Raw genomic sequence first — 24,219 nt, forward strand, 5'->3', positions numbered from 1 at the left:
AGACCTCAGACAAATGATCTGTTGAGAAACTAATAATTTCAGGTTGTCTAAGTCTTGATGTTCTTTTTGTGTTTATAACTGTAGCCTTAGGGGACAGTTTGGAGCAAAAATTTTGCAAGTACTCATTGATATAAACCTTCAAGTTTGCAGCAATGGAGCCCCATACCCCACATAGAAAATCCACAAGGAAACATTTTAAATGTGAAGTATCTAACTCAACAGCTTTTTTTTTTTACTTTTTTTTTTTTATTATTGCTTAAAGTATTACAAAGGGTATTACATATGTGTCCATTTCCCCCCCCCCCCCCGCCCTAGACAGTCCCCTAGCCTCCCGTATCCCCCAGTGTCTTATGTCCATTGGTTATGCTTATATGCATGCATACAAGTCCTTTGGTTGATCTCTTACCCCTCTACCTCCTGTCCCCCAACCCTCCCCGGCCTTCCCGCTGCCGTTTGACAATCTGTTTGAGGCAGCTCTGCCTCTGTATCTATTATTGTTCAAAAGTTTATAATGGTCTCTATTATCCATGAATGAGTGAGATCATATGGTATTTTTCCTCCATTGACTGGCTTATTTCACTTAGCATAATGCTCTCCAGTTCCATCCATGACGTTGCAAATGGTAAGAGTTCCTTCCATTTTAGAGCAGCATAGTATTCCATCGTGTAGATGTACCACAGTTTTCTAATCCATTCATCTACTGATGGGCACTTAGGCTGTTTCCAGATCTTAGCTATGGTGAATTGTGCTGCTATGAACATAGGGGTGCATATATCCTTTCTGATTGGTGTTTCTGGTTTCTTGGGATATATTCCTAGGAGTGGGATCACAGGGTCAAATGGGAGTTCCATTTTCAGTTTTTTAAGGAAACTCCATACTGTCTTCCATAGTGGCTGCACCAGTCTGCATTCCCACCAGCAGTGCACAAGTGTTCCTTTTTCTCCACATCCTCTCCAGCACTTGTCCTTTGTTGATTTGTTGATGATAGCCAGTCTGACAGGTGTGAGATGGTACCTCATTGTTGTTTTGATTTGCATCTCTCGGATGATTAGTGACTTTGAGCATGTTTTCATATGTCTCTTGGCTTTCTGAATGTCCTCTTTTGAAAGGTGTCTATTTAGGTCCTTTGCCCATTTTTTGATTGGATTGTTTATCTTCCTTTTGTTAAGTTGTATGAGTTCCCTATAAATTTTGGAGATTAGTCCCTTATCAGATATGACATTGGCAAATATATTTTCCCACACAGTGGGTTTTCTCATTGTTTTGTTGATGGTTTCTTTTGCTGTGCAGAAGCTTTTTATTTTGATGTAGTCCCATTTGTTCATTTTCTCCTTAGTTTCAAGTGCCCTAGGAGCTGTATCAGTGAAGAAATTGCTTCGGCATATGTCTGAGATTTTGTTGCCTTTGGATTCTTCTAGAATTTTTATGGTTTCCTGTCGTACATTTAAGTCCTTTATCCATTTTGAGTTTATTTTTATGTATGGTGTAAGTTGGTGGTCTAGTTTCATTTTCTTGCATATATCCGTCCAATTTTCCCAACACCATTTATTGAAGAGACTATCTTGGCTCCATTGTATGTTCTTACCTCCTTTGTCAAATATTAATTGAGTCAACAGCTTCTTATAGAGTGATCTTCACTGCACTTCCTTCCCCTTTTTAGCAAAAAAATCTGCAGGGAAATTTCTGGAGAAAATAAAATAGATTGTGGTTAAGTGTTTCAGCCCAACTCCCCTCCCCATCTCCATGCAGGACACAGCTGTGGTGATGATCAGTTAGGTCACACTGAACTTGGTCTGGATAATTCTGAGACTGCCAGGATGAGAGGTAGACTGTCCCTCCTCCTCACTCTGGAGACTTCCTGGGGAGCACAGACTAAGACACCGGGTGAGAAGCAAGCCAAGCTCCCTGCACATGCATGCACACGTGTGCACACATACCACCAGCTTGAAAAGGTTGGAAGCAGCAGCATCATGGGCCTCATTCTCTTATGATAACAGTTGGCTGCGCCTGAGTCAGACAGCCCCCTGGAGACAAGGTGTCCTCTGCCTTTTACCACAGCTTTGCGACCGAAATTGAGGGACAGTTTCAGGGCAACAGTCCTTCTTTCATATGCACTGATGTCTAAGGGACAACCATTGTTGTGAATTGTCCTACTAGGTCTCATTAAAATGAGACCAATAGTAAAATCATGCAGCACACTGTACGTGTGCTTATTAAGCAACAGCATGCACAGTTAATAAGCTCACTAGTAACTAATGTTCACAGCAGGGAGGAACAATTAGTAGATTTATAGACTTAAGCTCCATCGAAATTCTTTTGTCAAACAAATCATTCATTTATATAAAAACTTATGCCTTAATCAGAGCTGTCGGTGCTAGAAAGGATTGGCGGCACTTAAACTCCTGCTGTGCAACAAGAACAGTAGAAAGAATTTTTTAAGGAAAAAAAACACATTATAATAACACTGCAACTGTTACTTAAATATGGAGTTGATTAGAAAATTGGAAAGCAATGTTTGAGCAGAAACACAATGGATTAGAAGGCATGTCTTCCCTGTTATGAAATTAGGGAAAATTCGTGCAATGGGATAAACACTTGTGTGCATGGGCACACACAAACACACATAAATGCCTATGTTTAAGCATGCATGTACATGCACATGTGTGTGTCAAGAACACACATGCACCTAGTTACATACAGAAGCATGTATATACATTCATGTCTGCAAACCAAGTGAAGCCTCTGTGCGTGCCTCAGACAGTACTTTACACACACATCTGCACGTTTGTGTGGTCTATATGCATGCCTGCACACAGACACATGACTCAGCACCATCAACTCGGTGTCAAGGCGTTAACATGTCTCAGCAGGAAGACTTGAAGTTTCTGATCATGACTCAATTAGTCCTACAAATGGAACTGTAGTTCCAACTGAGCTCATCGGAGAGGGGACAGCTCCCAAAACAAACCTATAGATTATTCTTTTTCATTATTGGACTTCAAGGCTGTCTAATATCTAGAAAGAGTAAATGTGCCCCTACAGGTAAGGCAGCCCTTCATTTTAGGTTCAGTGTGTTCCTAGCACCTGTGCCCTACAATAGACTCACACACTCTCTGGCCAAAGCACACTTGTATGTGTCTGTGTCCACAGTGGAGGACAACGTCAGCTGGTGAGGCATCAGAGGACATGACCAAATGGCAAGGGCACTAGGACTTTACTGGACAGCAGAGAGAGGTCTTGAAATCCTCGTCCTAACTTATACCCCTGAAAATAATTCAAGTCCTCGGCAGTAGAGCTAAGTCAAGGCCCAGCCCTGCCACCTGCTGCCTGTGCAACCCTGGGTAAATTGCTCAACCTCTCTGAGCCTCCATTTCCTCATCTGTAAAATGGAAGTAATAACACCTCAGGTGTTTAAATGTAATAAAACTCCTTAGAAAAGTGCCTGGCTCATAATAAGCATTCGGACCTAGTTATTTACAGAGGAAACAGTAGAGGGAAGTCAGACATTATTAAGCACATACGTTGTGCCAAGGATCTTGCAGAGAGCTTGCTTTCTGTGTTTTATTTCACTTTTGCAATCATTATTACTCTTTTACATACAAGGATTTGAAGTGAAGAACAGTCCAGGAAACTCATCAAAAGTCACACACCTTGAGTAACTGGCAGGCAGGGATGAGAGCTCTGGTCACTCTCCAAAGCCCAGGTTCGTTTCAACACAGTGGAGCTTCTCGGGTGTGGCCTGAACACCTACCTGGCTGGAATTGCAGTGTAGACCTCTGACCTCACCCCAGATTGCTAAATCTCAATTTTCAGAGGCGAGCTGAGAACATTCATTCTTAGCCAGCTCCCTCCACGAGTCTTTCTAAAACCAGACTTGGAAAACGCATGCCACTGCCCCAGAAAGCCTACCCAAAGAGGACAGACCTGGGCGCACGCACATCCTAAGTGTGGTCTTACCACTGCGGTCCGTGTACACTCTGTCTGTGTCTATCCTATGCTCGTCCTATTCAGGGGCATTGGAACTGGAACGTTCTCTTCAACCCGACCAACTTCACCTAGTTTTGTTGTCCCAGTTTTGGGGAGTCCCCAGCTGAACCCTTTTGTGGGATCTACCCATGTATGCAATATGGACAACCACTGGTCCCTGTGGGGAGGACCCAAGTCCCAGAAGAAAAGCCATAGAAAATACAAGTATAGCCCTAGCTGGTTTGGGTCAGTGGATAGAGCATCAGCCTGTGGACTGAAGGGTCCCAGGTTCAATTCTGGTCAAGGGCACAGTCCCGGGTTGTGGGCTTGATCCCCAGTAGGGGGCGTGCAGGAGGCAGTCAATCAATGATTCTATCTCATCATTGATGTTTCTATCTCCCTCTCCCTTCCTCTCTGAAATCAATGTGTGTGTGTGTGTGTGTGTGTGTGTGTATAGCATAATATGCTAATTAGACCGGACGTCCTTCTGGATGAAGCTGGGGCTGCAAGGGAAGCCCAGGTTCCAGGTGCCAGAGGGAAGCCGGCGCTGGCAGCCGGGGGAAGGAAGGCCTACTCTTGCACGAATTTAGTGCCTCGAGCTTCTAGTATATATATGTGTGTATGTTTGTATATATATATATATATATATATATATATATATATATATATATACACACATACATTTTTATTCAGCCCTGCCTTGTTTGTGGCCTTCATGGAGGTTTAATCCTGGCAGCCAACATTGCTGTATAGGGCAGAAGGGCACTCCTCTGCGCTGTTATAATAATTGCTCCTTTGCACATGAAACGGTGTGGACCTGACCTGTGGTTCAAGCATTCACTGACACTTGGAGCATAAGCATTGGCGCCAGCATCACCTACTGGTAAAAGGAGGTGCTTTCTCTGGAGATTCTAGAGCAGGGGTGGGCAAACTTTTTGACTCGAGGGCCACAATGGGTTCTTAAACTGGACCAGAGGGCCGGAACAAAAGCATGGATGGAGTGTTTGTGTGAACTAATATAAATTCAAAGTAAACATCATTACATAAAAGGGTACGGTCTTTTTTTTTTTTTTTTTTTAGTTTTATTCATTTCAAACGGCCGGATCCGGCCCGCGGGCCGTAGTTTGCCCACGGCTGTTCTAGAGTTAAGTCTTTGATCCAGCAGAACAGAAGATGCTTTGGAAAGAATTGCAATTGGTTTTTCCAGATATATAATTTTACCAAGGAAAGAGGCCTTTAGTGTCATAAAATTAACTGCTGAGCAAAAAAAAGATAAGGCAACAAGGTTACTACATTTTATAGTTCCTTAGGACTCGTGGCAGCTAAGCTCTACTAATTAATTAGTTGGGCACAGCTAAGCAGCATTTTATCTCCCACCAAAGGTACAGGGTAGATAATATATTTGGAGAGCTTAATACTTGAAAGGTGGTAATAATGGTAGGAAGTCTGTCTGTGTCAGAGGTCCTCAAACTTTTTGAACAGGGGGCCAGTTCACTGTCCCTCAGACATTCCACACATGTGCACTGCGGGCCCGGGACGAGTCGACTGCTAAGCAGAACAGGCAGCAGTGGCAAAAACACCCGGCAGGCCAGATAAATGTTTTCGGCGGGCCGTAGTTTGAGGATGCCTGGTCTGTGTTATTGTTTTTCTATCTTGAAGAACAATTACAGTTATGGAACACAGGACCATGGCTTAACTCTCATAAGATAATACCGCTCATTGCTTAGAGTCAAATGTTTTCTCCTCCCAGGCACATTGCTGGGAATTTGCCTTTACTTTGATGCATGTCTATGCTATGACATCCTCGTCTTTTACTTCCAGGGTTCCCTTGTGCCTACATATGCCTCCTCTCTTAGAGAAACCCTATGTCTAAAAATGCATCCATAAAACAGAAAAATATACTCACCCATGTGGCTGGAATTACAAAGTTTTGAAGGAAAAAAATCTTCAAATAGTCTCAGAGAAATCTCACCCAGCTCTCATGCTGTCCACACCCTCTGCCCCTGCCCAGGAGACTTTCTCTTGGGGGAGTGGAGGAAACAGAGGCCTCCTGGGATTTACTGGGTTCACTAACGGGCTCTGCAAAGGTAAAGTTCTCGGGACCCTGGCTGCTTTTTGCCAGCCTTGCAGACCCCCAGGGTGAAGGTGTCTGCTCTCCCTGGGGGTTTCTGGGAATTGAGGATGATCCCTTGGGAACCATGGAGACTCAGCTGCATACCAGATGAGCAGCAGGTTATGTGTGATTTGAGCATTTTTGGATTTTAACCGCTCTGCGCCATATTTATCATCATTGACAAAGCATCCCACTTTACAGGGCACTTTAGAAATAGTGTGGGCAGCTGTTGTTCTGTGGAAACGTAAGATAAAATATTTGCAAGAGAGAAAGAAGTAAACATTGACGACCACATGGCAAGACCTGTCCAGCAATAGAGCACCCCCTTCCTATTGGGACGCAGGCTACGCTTGTGGCTGCAGAGCCTTCAACAATACAGGTCCCACAGTAGCCACAGGTTGTGGGCTACTGAGAAATACTATCAAAATGATCAATGCAGTCTGCTGCCATAACGGGTCATGGTGAGGCAGGAACTCTGTCCTGGACAAATATTTAAGCCAACTATGGAGTTAAGGGCAGGGCGGGGGGCGGGAGGCAGTCATCATCAACATCAGTGATCATTTTAAGTAGCAGCAGCGTGGTCCTTAGAAACAATCAAAATCCAGACTCTACGTGGGCCATATGTTGAAATGACTTTATGTTGTGCAAAGCTCACAAAACACAGTAAGAATACTGTAACTAGTGTTAGCCTCATCCTTGTCCCCAGCAGGTGACTGGTCGTGGGGCGGGGGAGGGAGAAGCTCCCCACCCACAAGAGCCCAGCTCCCAGTGTGCCCCTCAGTCTGTGGGCAGGGCAGGGGCGGCCTGCCCCGCCTGGCCCCAAACCCCATTTCCCCTGCTGGTGTGTGTGCTTTTGAAAAGTATTAAGTTATGGAAACCTCTCAGGGCCCTTCCTGTCCCCAGCACTTCTTTTTTATACTAAAGTTTATTTTAAAAAAGAATACTGTAACTAGCGAAAAAAGACATTGTAAAGTACTCTGAAAATATCTGTAAGACCTCCACAGAAATTAATCTAGAAGTCTATTTCATTAAAGCCATTTTACCAACAGTATCAGGGATATGCGAGTAGTCTAATATTTATTAATGCCTATACTGAGGTGGGATGAAACTACCTTTGGAGAAAGTTAGATTCTAACAGATGTGTGCAAAGTAGAAGTGATTTTGGCAAGTGCTATTTTCTTTAAATAGGTCTCATTTGCCAATCTGCTAAAGTCTCTGTCTACATAAGGGATTTGTGGAGTTTGTATTAGTTTATCAGAGAGGAGAGAGAGAGGGAGAGAGAGAGAGAGAGAGAAATGGTCACTCTGGGGCTCATGCAGGAAATAGTAAGACCTTAACACCCCTCCTTAAATTCCAGAAACTCCCACTGGGATTTGTTCAGGGAATTTGGCCTTTTGAACACAGATTCAAGGTTATTAAGATGAAATGCATCTGTCTTAGATTTCCATTGTTACTACTGGAAAATTGCTGGTTTTTAAGTCCTTTTCATAAGTCTGTGTTTATCATTGATATGCTCACCCAGTCACTATGGTCCAACCATAAAGGGTACCTTTTCAATTCTCACCACTCCATGTTTATATTTAACAAGCTGTTGGCACAACAGTCAGTTTAGCCACACCCACCTGTGCTGCCATAGCAACAGGCTTCCCACAGGGAGGAGCTGAGCCTAACTGAAACCATGAAAGAGCAACAAGAATCCATAAACTGACCTTACAAGATCCCTCCTAAGGTGGAGGGGCTGGGAGGCAGGAATAAGATTGCTGGCCCGTGCAAATAAATGAAACCGTTTTCTTGCTGTGTGGTCGAGACCTAGCTTTTCTTTGCCTATTCTAAGGGCTGGCCTTGCAGTCTTGGTGTAATGTATGCTATGTAGCATTGATGTCAATATTTTTAGCCTTTAAAATATCAACACGATATCTTCACATGTTCCCACTCATTTATTCATTCCAGTGATAACCATTACATTTCTTTTTTATTGAATTTATTAGGGTGATATTGGTTCCATTTGTAAAGCATTGGGGATGGAGCTTCAGTACAGTCTATGCAAAAGTGCCCAGCCTCTGAGAGCAGATAAGGAGCCCACAGCACCTGCTAGTGAAATTGAACAATGCTTATCATGTCAGTGTGAGATTAGGTCTTCTAGCTCCTAAAACGGCTCTTCCCAACTCTCTTATTTCCCCTTTGTGAACACACCCTCAAACGTTTTGTAAAATGCCATACTCTCCTCTGATAAGCATAAACACCTTATCCCTTCTCTTGAGGGTTTTGAACCCACATCCTCCCCCAACCTTGCCCTTGAGAGTCACTGCTACTGGACCCCACCTGTCGGGAAGATTCTGTTGAACTTTAGAGTCAGTATTTTTAAAAGATTATTTACATTTTGGCATTGTCCAGATATGAAATGAAATCGATACTGTATGGGATGTTTTTCCAGACACACTATCGTATCTGCCTCCTCACTGATTAAGTTGGTGGAATGGGTTCATCCAGCTGTGACCGCCAATCGAAGAGCAGCTTTAACAGGATCACTATCACAGGCTGTTTTAGTAAGTGTTTCTCTAAGCCAGAAACTGGGCTCCGTGCTTTATAGCCATTAGCTTATTTGATTGACCGAGAGTGAGTGATGGATTAAGGAAACTTCCAGCTTTATCCGCTTGCTTATGAAACAAAGTGACAGAAGACGCAAGAGACCAGAAGAGCAGAGGTTTCTGTCTTTGAGGGGCAGTATGGAAGGCAAAGCCATATGGGAGCTTAATGTCCCCCATATGGGAGCTTAATGTCCCCCATATTTCCTGTGCCCTCGCCTTGTTGAACAGCTTACCTCATTTGTATCTACTTTATTCTCACCCTAAACCCATGGCACAGTATCCCCATTGCCTGCCCAAATATTGGTTACAAATTCTGGTTTTGTTCTAAACACAAAGAGCTGGAAATTGTATTCTGGGAGCCAGACGAATGCATGCAGTTATGATTTTATGACATGTGTGACTGGACCACTGCTCTTGCTGTTATATGCTTTAGAGAGAATCCATTAGGCTTTTGTAGAAGGCATGTAAACACATACAATTATAGGAATTTCAGAAACATATGGTGGGATATCATAAACCATACTCTGGGTCAAAGCATCAGGCCTCCTTTCTTTAGCTAAGAGTGAGGTGCTCAGTTTTTCAAGGCGTATTTGTGCCTCAACTTGTAGCCCTGTCCTCCTTGACCATCCCCCAAAACACCAAGCTGTGACCAGTTCTCAAACCTGCCGGAGGCAAATGAAGCAGCCTTTATGGCAGAGGTGCCCGCAACCAAGGGTTCTTCTAAACCAACGACTTTCAGTCTGGAGGCTTTACGAACAGGTTTCTCGCGTGCTTTCTGGGAAAACCGATGGTCAGAGCGGTCATAAATGGCCACTATATTAAAGACCTTAAATACGATTGTGGTCATAGAGCAGGATGATATAAAATGAAGCCTGCCATTTGAGACCCAAATGTGCTCATAGCAATGCACCATCTGCAGTTTAGCATTGAGCTATTCATTTACCTTATCATTTGCTGATGCTCTTCTTGAGGACTGATATGTTAGCAGCTTATATTTAAAATACTTCTTTCCTTTTCAAAATTTATATGTAAGAAAGTGTGTCTACTCCTGTTCTCCCCTCCCCACCCCCTTCCAGGGAGAGGTGAAAGCTTCCCACTGTGCTATGTCCTATGGTTTGACCTTTCAACTAGACCTGTTTCCATCAGAGCTCTGTTCTCTAGTTTCTTCTGGCGCTCACGCTGGACTATCTTGTAACAGGATGGCATTTGTACAAGCAGCAAGGATGAGGCTGTCACATGGCAAATGAGCTCTTTATGAAATGTTGATGCATCAACTACATCCAATAACACTGAAGAAACCGAACATTACAGAAACAGTGGGGTAGTGGCCAGGGAAAGAGAGGATACCCCTTGTCTACCAGCACATTAATTGACAAAGGAGGAAGCCAAGAGGCTTGTGGGAAAGTCTTCAGTAAATATATGAAATAAGTGGGCATTATCTGGCATAGCATGTGCCAGACACACCAGGAAATGAAGCAGTGTATTATAATTATTACTATTTATGGATAAGGAAGCTGACATTGCTCCTTTTGCAGCAGTTTATCTAAGCCAGTACTTCTTATGCACAAACATAATATAATCCATGTATGTTAAAGTCAGGACACTTAAGCCTGCATTCAAATCCCGCTTCGGTTTTAGTATAGCCTCTCTCTCCAAACCTATTGCCTGTATTCCATGAGACCAGCAGGGAAAATGGAAATCACTCTAGGTATTTATAAGTAGGGGGATTTACTACACATCCATCAAAGCTCATCAAATCATACACTTTAAATAGATGCAATTTATTATAGGTAAATTATGCTTCAATAAAGTTGATGTACAGAAAGAAGAAAGAAAGAAGAAAGAAAGAAAGAAAGAAAGAAAGAAAGAAAGAAAGAAAGGGAAAGAAAGAAGAGGGAGGGAGGGAGGGAGGGAGGGAGGGAGGAAGGAAGAAAGGAAGGAAAGAAGGAAGGAAGGAAGGAAGGAAGGAAGGGAAGGAGGGAGGGAGGGAAGGAGGGAGGGAGGAAGGAAGGAAGGAAGGAAGGAAAGAAGGAAGGAAGGAAGGAAAGGAGGGAGGGAGGGAGGCAGGGAGGGAGGGAGGAAGGAGGGAGGGAGGGAGGAAGAGTTCGGAAGACTGGAGAAGCAAGAGAGCATTACCCAGAGCAACTGAGCACACACCCCTGTCCTGCCATTGGAGCGCTTTTGCTTCTGCTGGGGAAACCACAGGCACTTCTGCAAACTGGGGACTCAGGATCTTCCTCCCTCCAATGCTGTTGAAAGCATTGCAAGCACTTCTGGAGCCCACAGTGACCTGCCTGACCCAGAAGTACAATAGCTTCCCTCTTCCTCCTGCCTTCCAATCTCCTTGGCAGGACCTAGGAGAAATCCAGCTGGCAAGGGAGTCTGGGAAATGTAGTTCCCAGCCTTCTAGCCTCCCTATGAAACAGGAAGAGGGCAGAGTACCTACCAGCTACATCTGGCACATAGCTTATCATTCTCCATAACCTAAGCTACACCAAAACCAAACCATCCACATGCCTGACATTTGCTCTGTTGATACCTAGTCATGCTGGTTCTCCTGAAAGGAATGTCATTTCTCCTCATCTTTATACTTAAAAATACTAATCAGATCTCTCCCCACTGGTTTACATGTCACCTACTTTATGAACCCTTTTGGCGACCCAATCAGAGGTGAAATTTCCCCACCCCTTATTTCTTGCCATTTTATTTATTCCTGCTTTTTAGCACATATCACCTTGTATTAAATGTGCAGCTACAAGTCTGATATATTTTACTAGATCAAATTCAACTTAGAGGCGGAGCCTATTTTAAGGTAATCTTTTATCTCCTGCAAAGCTCATCAGAAGTGCCAGTACCTAGTAGGTGATCAATAAGTGAATAAATAAATGAAGTCTCTGGATAATTTTATACAAGTGCAAAAATGGGTGAGTCTGCATGATCTCTGCCTGTCCCTCTAATTCCATCTGGCAGCTTCCTCTTTCTCTTTTTTTTCCCCAATCATATTCACATTTACAAGAGCCTTCCATACACCAAATACTAGGCTTACTGCTTAAGGTTTTCTGTAGGGTTTTGTAATTGGGATTGTAAAAAAGCTACTAACAGCATAAATGTCCACTAGATTTTGTCCCTTTTGCTGCAAAAACTATGTAAAGCTAATGCAAATATCACAGTGTTTCTTCTCTTGGCACTTAGGAAGGAATTACTCACTGAATGAACTGTTAAGGAAATCAGTAAGGAGTTTGAGCCATTGAAGAAAACATTTCTCTTGCTTGATGAAGTGTCACAGAGGAAGAAAAACAATGATGAAGAGAGAAAAGCCAAGTGAATTCAGACAATTGTGACCTAATTTAATATACAGACTTCCAGGGAATTCTCCTTTTTCCAAGTCAGCATAAAAACAATGCTTTAGACCTCCCCATCTAAAAGGTGAGGAAGAATTTTCCTGATTTGAGCTCATGAAGTTTATTTTTATAACTATGAGCAAGAATTTGAAGAGGCAAAAATACCAGTGACATCCAAATGATTTCGGGAGTCACTTGTCCGAATGGATGAGTTTGCATCATCAGCTGGGAACGCTTGGTTCCCAGAGGTGGCCAAGCCTTGTCTGTGAGAACAGCTTGGCAGCCAAATAGAAATCTGACAGCTCTGCCACTTGGGAGTAGCATAGCCGTCAGCAGCACTTGTTCGCGTGGAGAGGATTCCATTTCTGCCCCTTGCTATGGACTTGACTTTGGACATGTTGACTTCCCCTGTAAAATGTGAAGCAGTCACTGGGGGAACCACATGCCTACTTCACAGTGTCGCTGTTGGGATAACCACAGAGCATATGTGATCACTTAGCACAATGCCTGACCCGTAGGGAGGAATCAGCTGTCATTGTCATGATCGCACAACCCAGAGTGACCCAGAGCCCTGCCATTCTCACAGCAGAAGCCACTCACGAGAGGGAAAATGTAAACCAAATTGGAAGTTTATCTCCTCCGAAATTCTTGTTAACAAAATAATTCGAAGGAGTACATTTCCTTATTGAAGAATGAACTTTCCTTAATGAACTTGCCTACGGAGATGATGACAGAGAATAATAGGCAGTGCCCCAGCCCTAATAAACCGCAATTCTGAGACGAGATGCAAAGACAGTAGCCTTGTCAGTCATCCCGTCGGCTTGAGCGTCTTCCCAATGGTGTTCTTGTGTAACACAGCGGGGAATGGAAATGATGTCCTATTTTCAAGGAGATCAGCATGGGTAGCAGTGGACAGAGAGATGCTATTCTTCTTTGGTACCTTATTTTTCAAGTGCATTGGGGTGGGGGGAGATGGGCTTCTGTGTGATGCAGGGCAGTGACCAGCATGTGAACACCAAACCTGCTGGAGAATCAGGACACCTGGGGGATTATACTCATCACCAAGTATTTCGCCTCAACACAGAGAGCACTGTTCCGAGGGCAGTGTTTGTTACTTCCTAACAGAGGAGGGCTTATTCCGGCCTGCTACCGCCTATGCCTTCTTTCATAAGACAGGAAGCAGAGCAAGTGTCAAACCTCATTCTGGGAAGGATAACTTTCTGCTTTAGCTTTGAATAACCAACATAAAGAAACAGTTAAGGAGGAAAACACTGACTTCATGTGAAGTAAATAGAACACCATCAGTGACATGGAACCAAAATGTGCTTTAAAAACAAGCCACTCTGTTGCAGACAAAAATGTGCTCTTCAGTTCACCCAGGATGCAAAAACTCTTAGTGAATGCTTCTTAGCCTTGTCTGGTTTCTGTGAGAATCTGGTAAAGGAAACCCTGTCACCAGAAAAATGCATATATGCACATACCCATAAAAGTGTGATTGTCATTCTAGGTACCTGGACTCCCCTGAAAGCCCAGTAATCTTTTGGTTAAGAATCTCAGCTCTGTACTGTAGATATGGTCAAGTTCATGGACTCTGGAATCAGACAAGGCTAGGATTTAACCCGCCCTGCATTTTTAACTTTTTCAAGCTTTAGTTTTATCACCTAACTATGGAAATGATATCATGTACTAAGTACTCGATAAGCACTAATATTGTTATTAGTTAGTAAATACAAAACTTGAGCCTCTCAAAGCCAGAGAGGAACTTCAATTCATTTTCACTGCTACAAACATTTGCCAATGGCAGAATTCTAAAATGAGAATGTGGACCATGGCATGGGCCTGAGCCAGAGAAGTGATAGAGACAGGCCAGGTGTGCCCCAGGCCAGACAGGACAGACCTCAGGGTCCTACAGTCTCAGGTTGGAAGAAACTTCAACCACACCCTCTGCTGTAGACAGTGACATACAACCCACAGTTGATTGCAATGCCCATTTCACAAAGGGTGACCTCTGAGTCCTTCAGTAACATTTTATCTATTAAAGAGGATGGAGATAAACCAAATGTATTAACAATTTGTGAAATTAAATGGGGATGAGAGAGGTAAAGGGGATATGGGGGAATAAATGGTGATGGAAGGAGACTTGGGGTGCTGAATACAACACAATATACAGATGATGTATTCTAGTACTGTACACCTGAAGCCTATATCACTTTATTAACCAATGTCACTCCAGTAAGTCCAATAAAAATTAAATAATAATTTATGAAATTAATAAAACAAATCCCACCACTCAGAATTTTTTTGTTAGCCACAGTTAAGCTATTGATTAAATTTACTTAGAATTAAATGTAGAAATATACGAAAGCATTGTTATGGGTCAACAAAGTAGGTTACAAGGCTCCATTGAGAGCAGTATTTTCTGCTTACCAGCTAATCAGATTCTCTTTAATGCTGTGATAAAGAGGTTCAAAGCTGAGAATTAGATGACTTGGGATCAGTCTTTAAATCCACCCTAACCAATGAGATACCCACTGTATCTCATTTCCTTGGGTATAGACTGTAACAGTGAGTCATTACCTATAAGAGGTAAAGAAGCAAAAATATATTTAAAAGGCCCAACCAGCATGCTCAGTGGTTGAGCATCGACCTATGAACCAGGAGTTCACTGTTCGATTCCTGGTCAGGGCACATGCCTGGTTGTGGGCTCGATCCCCAGAGTAGGAGGTAGTCAATCAATGATTCTCTCTATCATTGATATTTCTCTCTCTTTCTCCCTCGCCCTTCCTCTTTGAAATCAATATATATATATTTAAAAGAAAAAACAGAAACAAATCAGTGAAACAATGTTCTCTATTTTCAGGCTCTTCGGGAGCTTACCCTCTGCTGTGCTCTGCCTTCTCCCTGATATTTGAAACTCAAATGTCTACACAGGCCAAGCAAGTAACATGATCCAGTGTGCAGACTGTTGGCCAACCACGGTGCCCTCGAGCCTCTTTGCCTTGAGCTAAGGGGGACAGCCCTTACCCAGTTCACCCTAGTGATTTCCATCTGGGAACTGAGCACGTGTTGCCACATTCTATTTTTTTTTTTCAAGATAAAATTCAAATATAAATTTGTATGTGAAATAACCTGACTTAAATACTGGTAACTAATTCACACTTTCAAAGGAGCACTGTATGGGCCAAACAGATTATCTCGGAGGCACCAGTTTGAGTTTTTGCCCATAGGTTTTGATGTTCCTATCCCTGTAGAACTCTACCCCTGAGTTATCTTTTCATTCTACAGTCTTTTTCTAGAAAACCTCGTCTGCTCCCATGGTTTAAAGTATCTTCTCTACACTGAAGCCTCCCAGTTTACTGACAGTCACAGCCTCTCCTCTACACTCCAGACTCTACATCTAGCTGCCCATTAATTCCACATCAACACTGGCTTTCGTGTGGGCACCTGAAGCATCGCACATGCAAAACTCAACTCTTTATCTATCCCCACCTGTTTGGCTTCCAGTTTCTCCAGTTCAGTAAAAGTACCTGTGTTGCTCAAGAAATGTAGGAGCCACTGTTTCTCTTCTTTTGCTTGTCCAGTCCATCGCTTTTCTGTATATCCTTTTTCTCAAACCCTTTTTTAATTTATCCTCTTATCTCCAGTCCTATTGCCACAACAAACCACCATTGCGTTTCATCTGTTTTCCACAATAGTGTCCTCTGGCTTATCCCTGTCCTTTGTCCCACCGGTCTATTCTTCACTTAACTGCCAGAGTGATCTTTTAAAATATTAAGTGGATCACATCACTCCCTGGTTAAATGCTCTCTGTGTCTCTACAATGCATGAAACCCAAGAGAAGGAAGTGTGTCAAGTAGATAATGTACTATTGTGTAAAATGGACTGAGAGGATTTTTTTTTTTTTTACCTGTAAAGCAGTACTAATAATACCTACATGGAAAGGTTGTTGTGAGAATTTAATAAAGGCCACTGTTATTTCCGCATTATTTTTATATTGGCCTTTGCAGGAAAGAAGGTAAAAATTACATTGCTAATAGCTACTTCACACTCACCTGCAGAGAACCTTCTAAATGTCTTAGTGACAGCATTTTCCTTTGTATGATCGCGGTCTCAAAGAAAAACATCTGCCTTGATTAAAGGATAAAAAACTGCTTTTAAAAAGTATGGAGCAGACCAAGTTCAGTTGAAAACATAGGGCACAGTAAGGAATAATTTCAAATGTCTTCAGATAATTTTTTAATGTTTTGAAATGAAAAATGATTAGATAATGTGGTTGATGCAAATGTCATATCATGGAAAGTGAACCCTTTTTTTGCAAATCTCTATTTTTATTGATTTAAATTTACCTTTGCCTTGAGCTGTGCAGGACGTTCCCTTTCCAAAATAGCATCATGACTTCAGCGGCCCATAGTTTTCGCAGTTCCCATGGCCCCTTTTGCTTTTAATTCACACATTCCAGTTTAGAAAACGCTACGGTGAGAATGAATGTGAGAAATCTACTGAGGCTGGTGGCTAAGGAGCCAGAAGTGAAGGTGAGAAGCTCTCTGAGCAGGTGCAGTGAGCTATCTCTACAGAACTCTAAGTCGGCTGCCTTTTTTCCCTAGATTTATATGAAAGTCACAATACCACTGTGATGAGCTCTTACCTGTACTTCAACATGAAATAAATTATATCAGTGCAAAAGTTTAATAACCATCAGCCATCTTCAGTACTTAGACATTTTGTTTGGTCTTTTAATTGCCTATTTATCTTGCAGGATAATTGAACGTACAAGAACTTTTGGCTGTAAAGCTGCCTTTTCTGCAGCTGAGCTCCCCTGACTCCCCCGTTCATACTCCCTAGCTTGACTCTGCATTCCAGTCATACTTAACTATGATCTGATGTCCAGCTAAGGGCTCCCTATCACCTCCAGACATCTCGATGTGCTATTGCTGTGCTTAAAAGAGTCTTCCTTCTCATGCTTCTGGCTAAAATACGAGTTACCCCGTCGAATCCAGTTTAGTCATTGCACCCTACAGAAAGCCTGCTTTGATTCAGCAAATGGTTATGTAGCCCTCTTTCCTGCTGCTATGACACCAGCACAACGCTTATCCCATTGTCTTATAATTGACTAGCAGCTACTGGTCGGCCTGCCTACTGGACAGAAATCATCTCACTCTCAACTACATCCTTAGCACCTAGCACAATCCTTAGTACAGAGTGGGGACTCATTATGCCTTGAGTGAGTGAATGATATTTGTGCTTTGCAGAATGTTTGGGAGTAAAACTGGAAAGAAAAAAAAAAAAACGACTGAATATGTCTTAAAACTTGAGACAACACTTAGTAGCATTTTTTTTGTTTCCTCGCTTCTAATTAACTTTCTATGTCAAGCTCACCGCATAAAAAGCTTTGAATACATTGTCTTTACTTCTCAGTATACTGTGAGCATATTCTAATGTAACAGCAAATTCTCTGGAAATGTCACTTAAATGGTTGTAACAAGATGTCCTTTAGAAGTAACGTAGTTCATTCGGATATTCTCTGTTGTTGGACTTGGTTACATGGAATGTTTTTGCTGCTATAAATAATGATTAAATGAATGTTTTTGCATCTGATCATTTCTCTATAATACATTCTGGAAATGAAGTTACTGGGTGAAAATTTCACAGTTCTACATGTAATCTATCAAAGTGCCTACCTCAATGTACCCTTAACTAACTATAAGGCTATCTTTTTTAAAAAGTCAAGATTTCAGAAACAAAAAGAGTAGCTCATTTTTACCTTTTATTTATTGATCATTTTTATTATACTCCTCTGTGAATTGTACCATAGTAATCTGCCCATTTTTCTGTTATTCTGTTAGTTTTCTTATTGATTTAAAAGCTCTCAATATGTTTAAAATGCAGTTGTTTATAAAATTTTTACAAATATTTCCAAGTGTGATATAGGCCTTTTGATCTTTTTCTGTGTTTTTTAATTTTTATGCACACTTATCAATCTTTTCTTCTGTGAATTGCTCAATTGTTTTTTCTTATAGAACTTCTTGCCCTGTTTAGATAGATATTTTCCTACTTTGATATATTTTCTTCTAGCTTTATTACTTTTGTTTACATGTAACTTTTTGCCCCATTTAGAATTTATTTTGGGTGACAGTATGACTCTAACTAAATGTTGTTTTACACAAAATAATCAACTTTTCTAATATCTTCTCTTGACCTCCAAAGAAATGCTATTAAAGATAATTGTACTAAATAAAAAGCATCATCTGAAGACGTAGCTCAGTGTTCACCATGCACTTTGCTCTCTTCTCCCAGGTGAGCAGGAGCCAGCTGTCAGCAGCGACTCTGATATCTCGCTGATTATGGCGATGGAGGTTGGACTATCTGATGTAGAACTTTCCACCGACCAGGACTGCGAAGAGGTGAAATCGTGAAATGGCGACCACAGAAGAAAGGGATGGTAGGACCCTTGGGGAACGGGGGGAGGCGTGCCCGAGACTTGGACCAGGCACACACACCTCAGAACACCTCGGCACCGGCAGGGCGCTCTGCTCAAGAACGGTCATGAAAAGCAATATCCAAAGCCCAGCTGATCAGGATGCAGTTTCTCCGTCTCTACAACAGCCCGCGGCCTTGGCAGCTTGGAAGTGGAAAGCTGGTGTTCCCTCCCGGGCCCTTGCAGGCACTGGGGCCCCTAACAGACGGAAGGGACATTTTCGGGGCTTCCCGGTGTTCATTTCCGTTTCCCCCAGTGTTGTTTTCTTGTTTTGGAATTGTTGTTTGATTTCCTTGGCAGTTTCTTTGTAAAGACTGTGTACAGTTCCCTGTAGGTCCACTCCTCTGTGTTTCCTTCGATCCACTCCAGCTTTTACACGGCGCTGTGTTTCCAAGCACCATCCCTGCTGTGATCAGTCCATGTCGGTCTCTGAGACTAAGGACTTTGACCTCTCAGCATGAGTGTGCACGGCTTTGGGAAGGGCCTGGGCACCTGAAACAGGCGAAGGCCAGCTCTCATTAGGAATCTAAATTCTTTTCAATGGATCTTAACACTCCCAGCTGCCAGAGACCCCAACACGGAGCCCTGAATGTGCTGAGGCCGCTGCTCATTCTGCTCAGCAACATCACACTGGCTCCCGCCTGCCAGGCTCTGCCAAGGGCCATGTGACATGAGAAGGAAGCTGGAGGGAGGCAGTTTAATTTGTCTGGATCTTACAGTGTGTGGCTGAAATTCTGAGCTCGGAAGTCCCCTCCCAGCATTAAGGCCACTCTCATTGGCTGTAGAACTCGTAGCTGGAACTACGGGGCTAGTTTAAAAACCAGCTACCACCCATTCTTCCTGAAAGCGAACTGCCTGTTGTGCTGGCTCCCCCAAGGCTAGGACAGGCTTTGTTACCTCACTGGCTTCTGCGGGAGATGGAGGCTTTAGGAACGTCAGCTTTGAACCTGGTGTCCACCACCGTGGGGTTCTCACCTTCATTCCAACACATCTGTTACACCTCCCCAGCTCGAGGGATGTCGGTGAATCCTTTACAGATTGTTTCACAGGTCTCCCTGAGGGTGTGTAGACACCAAGTGAGGAGGGAGGCAGGAGTCCATGAACCATCTGGTCTAAAAAGTCCAGCTCGGGAGTTGGCTAAGTCCAAGTTTCTCCTGACTGAGAGAGACAGAGAAAGAAAAAGAGGCATCTGCATTTTGAAACGGTTATGTTTGTATCTTTCTTTGTAACTATGACAGAAATGTGCTATTTTTTCCCGTGGGCAATTTTGTAATCCATGTAGACTCTCCCCACGCAGATGACTAAGGTGGTGAGCAGTCTCCCTAGACAGCCACGGTCACCTTGTCCTCTGCAGGAGGCTGACCGGGACAGGAAGCTGCCCTCCCTGAGTTCTCTGTGCATCGAGGAGGCTTTTCCCTCTCCTCACACTAGCACTCGTCCAAAAACAGAGTTTGGTCTGCGTGCGGCCTTGCTGCCTGCTGAAGCGTAGGGTGTAGGTCAAGGGACACTGCTGGGCGCTCTTTGCCACCACCTTTGACCTTTCCTACTTGATGCTTTCTACTTAGGTAGCAAGGCCAAGGGAAATGATTGCCACCTTCAGAGATAACCCATCTGTCTGGGAGTCCAGCCCCTCCTGTACTGAAATTCAGGGAGACATGAGGGCGGCGCTGAGGCAGGAGGCGGGAGGCCCAGGTGAGCCGCGTGCTCGCTGGGCCCCAACCTCTTCCTCTGTAAAGTGGAGGAACTGAACAAGGTGGTGCCCAAGGCCCCTGTGGCCTTAGGACCGCCAGTGAGCAGTTGGCCAGGGGATCTATTTGTTGCAGGTAGCGATGGCAGGTAGCCCACTTTCCGCCTTGGAGAGGCAGAGACGCTGGGTGTGTAACACAGAGGAACAGCTTTGGGGATTTGCACTCCTGGGTTGCTAGGAATGAACATCTCAATGATTGAAGTTTCCAGCCAAAAGAGGAGTTGTTTGGTTTCACCTTGTTCTCAATCTGCCGTTAGACACAGAGTTTGCCTTCTCTGGACTCCTCAAAGCCTGGTTCTCAGTGTGCAATTCTTCATCTCCAGGTGTTTCCTTTCTCAGCCAGAAAGGGCCTGCAATACCTACTCCTCCTTCTGTCAGCTTGGCCCCAAACAAACTTCAGTGATAACTTTAGTCAAGTGGACTTAGAAGGGTAATTGAACAGAAGAATGCATTGTATTGTTTACCCAGAGAGAAAATGCCTGTAGAGTGCATGGTCCTCTGACCATGGCTCTCTCTTCCTGCCATGACCAGGTGCAGAGGAATCGATTGCATGTGGCTGCAGCAACCCCTAAAGGGCGCTGTGTAGATGCTGAGGGCCAGGAGGCTCACTGGAGGCCTGTGGGCCTGACCCCATGGAGGCTCTGCCGCAAACCCCCTGAGTCTGCGAGGTTCTCCAGTTACCAAAGGTCTGTCTCTGGAGACTCCTCCTGTAGCTTTTTAAACAATTTTTTTAACCAGCATAGAAGGATGCAGAAGAAATGGAAACAGCCCTTCCCCCACAGTGTTCCTCGCCACCTCCCACCAAAGACCTGGGGATTCCATGGTTCATGGAGGGTGTCAAAAGGTTGGAGAACCCTCTGCAAGTATGTGCAAATTGCATATTTGCTGATTTGCATTTTTCTGTCGTACGTGTCTAGACCAGCACTGTCCAATAGAAATGTAATGCCAGTCACACGAGTGATTTTAAGTTTTCTACTGGCCACGTTAGAAAAAGTAAACACATAATAATAATTTAATAATATATTTTTTGAATCCAATATCATTGTCTCGACATGCAATTCGTGTAAAAAGAATTCATGAAACACCTTACCTCCTTGTCCATACTTAGTCCTCTAAAGCCGTTGCATAGTTTACACTCGTGGCGCATCTCAATTTGGATGAGCTAACGATTGGACAGCACAGGTCTCCGGCTTCCACAATAATCTCACAAGGTTCCCCGACCCTTACAAAGAAAAAAGGTGAAAACCTAATTACCTCCTCAGAGAACTAGACTCCACCCAAGTTGCCTGATCAGAGGCCCCGAGATCCGTTTGTTTTGTAATGGATAAACGTTCAGGCCGCCCTTTCTGAAATATCTGCTTGGACTTTCTCACCACACCACTGATGTCCATTACCATTTGCTGTGATTTCTCTGACCAGTTGTTTTGTAGGAAGTCACACAAGCCATGTTGATTTGGTGCTGAAACAAAAGGATATCCCTCACTCACTTCCATGGCAAGCCCTTAGACTTGAGCCAAAGAGAATCCCAGACTGGAGTCATCCAACTTGACCTCAACCCCTAGCTGTCCTTCTTCCTCTAGGAGTTGCTACCTCCTGTTGGCTGGTCCCTTTGGGAGGAACTTAGCCTGGATCCTGAAGACAGCACCTGCATGTTGATGGAGTCTCCAGGGCTTGTCACCCCTGAAATGTCAACTGCACCATCTAGGCAGGGCGAGGGGAGAGTTTGAGATGGTAGAAAGTTACTAATGGCAAAGGCACCTACCTATTCTGACATCACATAGTGGGCATCATGCCCACGGAGGCAAGTCTCCATCCAAAGAGGTTTGTTTATTGTGTCTTGTTTTCAGCATTTCCCTCATTCTGGTGGAAATGTCTCCAGACGTTCTTGGCTCTGGGTTTGCTTGTATGGAAATCCATGGTGCCTGTGGCTATTTCCATTAGTGCTCTGACCTCCCTGCAGCCGCCATGCTTTCAGGACCGAAAAATGCTGACAGGGAGCCTAGCATAGGATTCTTCCTCATTTATTTAGTTTTCTTTAGGTGAAACTTCTCGCCGAGCATGCAGAATAAATGGCATTTAGTTAACCATTGAGTGCTTCACCTTGACTGCACACAAAGAAACCCCATGAAATCAAACTCTTTCAGGAAATCTGAGATGTAGAGTCACATCCTCTATGGGGCGAGGACCCAGCTTTCTGGTCTCAGGGTCCCAGAGGCAATGTCCGGTAGCATGTGTTATGTGCGCTGACTTGGGTTTCTTTCCCTTTTCTGTCTGTGTGTCCATCTTTCTCTGACTGCCTGTCTGTCTGTGTGTGCACACCTACACACATTCTTCTCTCCTCTTTCAGAAAAAACCTTGGCGGCTCCAGACCTGCAGAGTCACTAATGTGATCACCATCATTAGTGTTGGTGTTTTCTTCTTATTCATGACAGCATCTACAGCTGCACTTCAAACGACAATACCCAGTTTACTCTAAAGGCAAATTAACTTCCTCCTTAAAGGAGCTAGCCCCATTTCACTTTCGTGTCTAATTTTATCACAGACCATCTATAGCTATTGCCTTTTTCTCTCAGGCTTCCTTGCTAGAAAAGTCTCCCAGGCAAGTAATGGCAAGGAAACAACTCCAGAATGCTGTCTAGGTTTAGTATCTCCCACCTCCAGCATCTGTGACCTTCCTGGCTCACCCCAGACCCCAGGAGCTAGGGTTTCTTAGAAAACTGTGGGGGCCATACCGTATCCGATGGTCACTCTGCTTCCTAACATTGTAGCACAAGAGCTTGCTCTTTGTAAGTGATCTGAGAGGCCACCTCTTCCTTAAGACTGAAAAAGAGACACAAAGAAACCAGCTTCCTAACGGGAGGGACACGGGGTTCCTTGGGCACTGCTCTGTGTCCCAGAAGTCCCTCATCCATGCCATTGCAGAGCCAGGACAAAGAGTGCATCTGGTGATGGCAGGCCAAGGCGGTGTGGATACCACCCGCAGGGAGTGGGAACAGAGGGTGGCAGGATATGAATAAGGGTGTTCTTCCCAATAAATGCTCATCTCCTGGGTTTAGAGCCAACCTGGCTCATGTGTATGTGTGTGCATATATATGTGTGTGCATGTGTGCGCGCGTGTGTGAAGGAGTTAAACACTCATGATTGCAGAGGTTTGGATTACCTAAAAACTAAATTAATTCTGAGAAGTAGGTATGAGTTTCTCATCACTTACCTCTTCCCTTTTCCCACTTTGCTCCCCATCTCACAACCCCAGGCCCTTTGTAATAGGAATGATCATTTGTAAAGACCCTTAGATCAGTAGCCACACTTTTCCATCTTGAGTCCTCTGACAGCACTGAAGTGTCCCCCCAAAACTAAAGAAGTGATTCCATGTCCCAGATGTGGACCTTTCACTATCCATCCCCTGAACTGCACAACCAGCTTGTTCTGCAAAGAACCTGCTGATGTCGTTCACGTCTCTGCGTTCCTCCCTCTGAGCTATGCCTGCTCCCGTGCTTCATCCGTGGCTTTCTGCAGGAGTCTCAGCGATCAAAGACCTTCTCATCCTTGTCACTATTGACGTTTGCACTTCCTACAGAGTCCTTCGCTCTGTGGCCACCCGATCAATGTTTGTTGATGACATGATAAGGCAAGTAATTGCATTTCTCAAAAGGCTGCAAGTCTGAACAGAGCACAGGAGAAAGATCTGCGGAGAAGGTAGCTCAACCTGAGTTATCCATGGTCGCTGCCTGGTCTTGTCATCCTGAAGGAAGCGGAGGGCTTAGAGAAGCAGGGAAAATGTGGGGACCATGTGTGCTCTAAAACCAAAGACGGCTCACCATCCAAATGGACACATGCTTCTCCCATTTATCAGCTGCATTGTCTCCTAATGTTCTCATGAAGAAAAGGGAAGGTGTGTCACCTCATCAAAGGAAACCGTGAAATCTTCAGGGGGTTTCTTTTGCACGCTGGCAATGGACCGTGACCTTTCTAATTCCAGAAACATAAAA

The 24,219-nt window shown here is 43.9% G+C and overlaps 1 protein-coding gene across 1 annotated transcript in view; it reads left to right on the top strand.

Annotated features, from left to right (window-relative positions):
* The window catches only part of RNF150 (ring finger protein 150), a gene marked incomplete at both ends in the record, with an annotated part of 158,093 nt that extends 139,672 nt beyond the window's left edge, over window positions 1–18,421 (top strand). The window contains one exon of the mRNA XM_081093136.1: window positions 18,303–18,421. Coding sequence (XP_080949262.1) covers window positions 18,303–18,421 — 119 coding nt within the window. The remainder of the gene's footprint in view (window positions 1–18,302) is intronic.
* Window positions 18,422–24,219: the final 5,798 nt, after the last annotated feature.

This window comes from Myotis nattereri, assembly GCF_964212035.1.
Source record: "Myotis nattereri genome assembly, chromosome: 5".
Classification (NCBI taxonomy): Eukaryota; Metazoa; Chordata; class Mammalia; order Chiroptera; family Vespertilionidae; genus Myotis; species Myotis nattereri.